At 41.6% G+C, this 5,140-nt stretch overlaps 1 protein-coding gene across 2 annotated transcripts in view; it reads right to left on the reverse strand.

Annotated features, from left to right (window-relative positions):
• Nucleotides 1-4,807, reverse strand: part of nsmce2 (NSE2 SUMO ligase component of SMC5/6 complex) — a 9,549-nt gene extending 4,742 nt beyond the window's left edge. The window contains exons 1-3 of one of the 2 annotated variants that reach the window (XM_019895703.1): nucleotides 4,463-4,807; nucleotides 1,255-1,367; nucleotides 963-1,116 (exon numbers count right to left, since the gene is read on the reverse strand). In XM_019895703.1, the coding sequence (XP_019751262.1) occupies nucleotides 963-1,116; nucleotides 1,255-1,367; nucleotides 4,463-4,583 (388 nt within the window). In that variant the 5' untranslated portion in view covers nucleotides 4,584-4,807. Of the gene's footprint in view, nucleotides 1-962; nucleotides 1,117-1,254; nucleotides 1,368-2,048; nucleotides 2,623-4,462 lie in introns of those variants that run through there. The other variant, XM_019895704.1, reaches the window with a different exon arrangement.
• Between the last annotated feature and the right edge of the window lie 333 nt (nucleotides 4,808-5,140).

Below are 5,140 nucleotides of genomic sequence, written 5' to 3' on the forward strand. Positions count from 1 at the left end.
TTTTTTACGACAACTGTCTTGTTGACGGCGTCTTTTATTCGTTCCACTGGGGTTTAGCAGGTGTGTTTATAAAGAGACGAAAATTGTTTGGGGACTATCCCCCACGTTCAAGTTGAGATGGTATAACCCGAGAGGCAAAATGACGCTTGCTACTGTTGTTGCGAGTTGCCATTCGTTCTACTAAACCATGAGTCAAACGCCATCATGCCTTCTGTCGTTATTACACAAACAAAAATCTCTTTACTGTTCCTAGTGTTAGTGCCTCAATATGGCTAAGCTCGTGAAAGCAATACAACGAACTCAAACGCGTCTTCGTTCAATGTTGTCAACTAATATCCGGATTATGCAAATTTTCCTCAATTCTCCGGAGAAATTTTCATAAAAATTTGAAAAACCCGGAATTCCGGGAAAATCCGGAGGACTTTCATCTCTGATTAAAGCAGAGTGTTTCCAACTTTGAACAGCAAAAGAGCAGCCAATTTAAGTGTCTGGAGAGAAATTTTTCCACATAATGAGAAATACTACCCACACAGCTAAACAGGACTGAAAAATGGAATTGAATTACTTTTACATTGCGACCTATGTCAGGTGCATGGCAAAAAACTCAAAATAATACAAAATCTATTGCATTATCAAATATCGCCATAGTTCCAATGTACGGGGATGGAGTGGGGGAGAAAGGGAATTGATGCAACCAACATGACTGCAAATGACTCTGCAAGAGTTTCAAGTAATGATGAAGCATGAACAATGCTTAGCGATGTTTGCTCTGTGTATCGATGCTAACCTTAAATAAATACGCTTTAATCGGGCTCTAATAAGAACAACGGCAAGCAACATGAAAGGTAAAGAGTGGGAGGCAAATATTTGTACCCAAATAAAAGAAGGGTGTTCACTTTTTTTAAATTAGCCTCAAGCACTAGGCAACCACCATTTTAATCTTTTACCAGGCATTTTTGTACCTTGTATGTGAGAGCGGTTGATGCTTTCCTTAAACGCAACTATTTTCTGGTGAGTCTGCAGATCAGCGTCAGATAGTTGGGCAATTTTTTCTGTGAAGTTCTCCTTCACTCTGGAGGAGATCGTAAACAAGGCCTCTTGTTGCTGTGCCGTCACCTGCAGAAATAATGCGTTTTAGGAGTAACTTCACCAAAAAAACAGAGCCTGTGTGACAGTTTTACTCAGGCAAAGGTTCATTATCCAAACTTTGTCGAGCATCTGTTTAATTTAACTGTCTAGAATGAGCACTAATACCTCTGCTGTAGCTTGTTGCACAGTATCAACAAAGCACTCAATTTCTCGGTCCAGCTTGGCACATTCCAACATCAGGGCCTCCATCTTGCCGATGCCAGAGTTCTCTTCTCCATCTGCACACAGAACACCAAGATATTCTTCAGATCATTTCAAGCATGATTATACAACTTGTTTTAGTACAAAATTGAGTTATGGTTGCCTTTGGAGCGCCGGTTACCACATAAATGTTTATTTGTTAGTGGTGTAAGTGTGGTGGTTAAATATCTATGGTAGTCTTGTTTTGAACTTCATGGTTTGGTTCGTTTGTCGGTGCAGCAAGGGAATAAAATGCAAAACTGATTATATTTTGTGTAAACTGGAACACATTTAATGGCATGACCAGCTACAATATTTTTTAACTCATTCAATGCTCCCCTTTCCAGTTACAATGTATATTTGGCAGCAATTTTAAGAATGTGTAACAACTGCAAGGTGTCAATGCCATTTGAAGTGTGACCTTCTGGCAAAAGAATATACCGAGCCACAATGCAGATTGCGTGCGAGGCAGGAGCTTTTCTTGTTCCTTACCCAGAGGTGTCAAATCCAGGTCCAGAAGGTACAAACCCTGCCCCAGTCTGGCTTTAGCCACAGGTGATTCATATGACCTGTGTGGCCACCCTAATCATCTTGATGCATCTTTCACTCGTTTAACATTTCTTATGAGATATATATATATATCTATATATATATATCTATATATATACACACACATACATACCAGGCACTGTCACAATAGTTGTGGGTTCGAATCTCACCTCTGGCCTTCCTGGGTGATGTTATGGTGTGAGGTGGGATTTCTGAGGGTACTCTGGCTTCCTCCCACATTCCAAAACACATGTAAATTTATTTAGAGAATCTAGATTGACTATGGGTTTGAATGCATTTGTCTAGATCTGCCCTATGATTGGTCAGAAACCTGTCCAGGGCATACTTCCATCTCGTGCCCAAAGTCAGCAGGAATAAGTGCCAACTCAGACCACCCATGATCCTGATGAGGATAAACAATATAGAAAATGAACAGATGATGGCCACCGAGTTTTGAATGGAAGTCAAGGAACAATTGGGGCAAGCTTTTGTGGGCCACATAGAATAAGCGGTCCTCAGCTATAACACCAATGATTTATCATACTGTAATCAACGAAAGTACAACTACAAGTGTCACCAAAGTGGTGCCCGTGGGCACCAAGTAGCCCCCAAGAACCTCATGAGTAGCCCACGGACCCATTGTTAAAAAATAATCAATTAATTTCATCAGTAATGGGATAGATGCTGTGATTTCCGAGCACTGCAGTAGAAATAAGCATGTGAAAACGTAAAAACTAGAAATAGTATATTATATTGTTATTGATCTGCTTCTTACCTTGTTAAATCATGAACATGATCGGTGTTCTCACATAGATGAATATCATCAAAAATTAATAAGAACATAGTTAAAGGTAATTTGAGCTAATTTCTTAGTTAAGAAGTGTATCAAACCAGTGGCGGATGCTGGTCTGTCAAGGAGGGGAAGCTCAATTTTCGGGTTTATTTATATGTGAATTCTACTCTCCATTCCTTCTCAAAAAAATGAAAAGGATGCCTTCACCATAAGATTGGCGATTGGCTCATTTCGCTGTCAATCAAAAACAGATTCAGCCTCAGACAGATCATCCAATCATCATGCAGAAAAGCTGAGTGTCCGGGCCAGCCCATAAACGCCCACTGTCCATAGACTCCCAGAGACGCTGAGCGTCCGATGGGCGGGACAAAACCAGCATTTATCCAATGACTCGTCTCGTTTCAATGCATTGGGACTACTCTTGAGACGCCCAGCGTCTGCGCTGTAGACTCTCAGTGTCCACACAGTTTAAAGCACAGTGAAACTGCGGGAATGAATGAGAAGAGAGTCGCGTCGTAACCAGTAGTAAGAAGCTGAGATTCGGAACAGAAGTTGAGCGCCTTGTAGCGCATATTTAGTCAATGACATGTACACACAATTGTATGTACACTGAAGGGATTTTCATTCACAGTATAAGCTTTCATATTGCTGTATTGCGGTTTTTCATATAGTGACAAAATGCTTTTGTTTCAGTGCGGCCTTTCATGGTTATAGATGATTCGGGTGAAGTTTTGGAATGAGTGACTGCAAATAATGATGTTTTTCTGAGTGTAAATAAGAGAGTGTTTGCATTTGGGTGTGATTGAGGAAGAGGGGGTGCCATGGTGCCACGAGCAAGGGGGAACGCCGGCCGAACCCCTGGACTGGAGATCACAATCGGCACTGAAAAAGGCCCCCACAGCAGGACGGCCACTTCCAACAACAAAAGATGGCCAAATGTGAAAGACCATATCCACATCAAAGGAAGATTCACCATAGAAGGACAATTCACACCTAATCTGACAGATGCCGTTGATAACACCTGGACTGTCCTGCAGACCACTTGTCAATGCCTGAACACACACACACACACACACACAAAGAGAGTCACACCCTTTTTGGGGAATTGTATGAAAGGTGGATCAAGGGAAAGGCGTCTTGGTCACTCTGCCTCGCTACCCTCGCGGTTAGGAGAAGTTGATGACCCAGAGCTCTGTTTAGAATAATTGGCTTGATCTATGCTGTATTAGGTAGACTATTTGTTAGGGATTAAATACTTTTCTGTGTTACTAACTCGATAGATGTGTGCATGTGGTCATTCCTGAGCCCATCAAGAGCATCCCGGAACTCCACCAAGGTATTTGATTAGTGGTCAAGTAGTGTGGTGGAAATTCCGCCTTCAACACACATATATTTGATCACTTATTTTTTGACATTTTAGGGGAAGCTGAGCATCCCTTGCAGTCTTAGAGCAATCGCCTCTGTATCGAACTGGTTACCATTGTGATTAAACAGTACGCAAGTAGCAGCGTTGACGTTCAAAAAGGTTGGTGATCCCTTGGTCGAGTTGAAATTCTATTAAGCTTTTAGTGACTTTGTAGACAAGCCAAGGAAATACGAGCTGAGGTGGGGTACATATCATAAAACACCCCAAATGCTATTAAACATTGTAGTCCAACAGATCTCGTTTTCATATGCACTGCTGCTCGAAACAAGTGAATTAAACGATTAATGACATTTTAAAAGCTACATTAAATGAGTGTTAAAAATGGAGGCGACGGGACACAGATGAAGTTACTGCATGTTTGTTACCCTGGTCTTCTATCAGGTCCAAGGCCACGGAGGTGACGATGTCCATTCCAGTGGCGAGGTCGGCCTGACACGCCTTCAAGCTGGACACCGTGCTGTGCACAGCGCTCAGACTTTGATACATGTAAGCGACGCTCCGAGACACACTTCGAACACTGAAGTGACTGAACGCTCGGCAGCACGTTAGCGCAGCTCGCTGACGCTACATGAACACAACAAAGCTGCAATGTCAACTTTCGAAAGTGTGAACGCGTGACATTTGTTTTAGCAGTATGAACGTTTCCTTACAACAAAACCCCGCGGAAAAGCAAAACGTCAGGACAGGATTGTCTACTTCCGGGTCGCGTTTGGTGTTTTCAAAGTAAATACATATTGCATTAGGCATGTTCCCTCACTTTTAAACTGAAAGACTAACTAATGACCCGGAAGAGACGGATTTTTTTGGCCGTGGAAAGATTTTTTTAATTACGTTCGGAACATTGAAGACACAAACACTCACCGAGGATAAATACAAACTTGGTAACAATATGTAAACTAAAACAGCTATATAAAATAAACAAACCAATAAAAACAAGGATTCATATGTTTAAAAATGCATTTCCATTGCAAAAAACAGGGACCACACAAGAAGACACAGAAGCACAATTAAAGGATAAAATAGATATTTAGCAATGTCGTTAG

This window comes from Hippocampus comes, unplaced genomic scaffold (assembly GCF_001891065.2).
Source record: "Hippocampus comes isolate QL1 unplaced genomic scaffold, H_comes_QL1_v1.1 scaffold387, whole genome shotgun sequence".
NCBI lineage: Eukaryota > Metazoa > Chordata > Actinopteri > Syngnathiformes > Syngnathidae > Hippocampus > Hippocampus comes.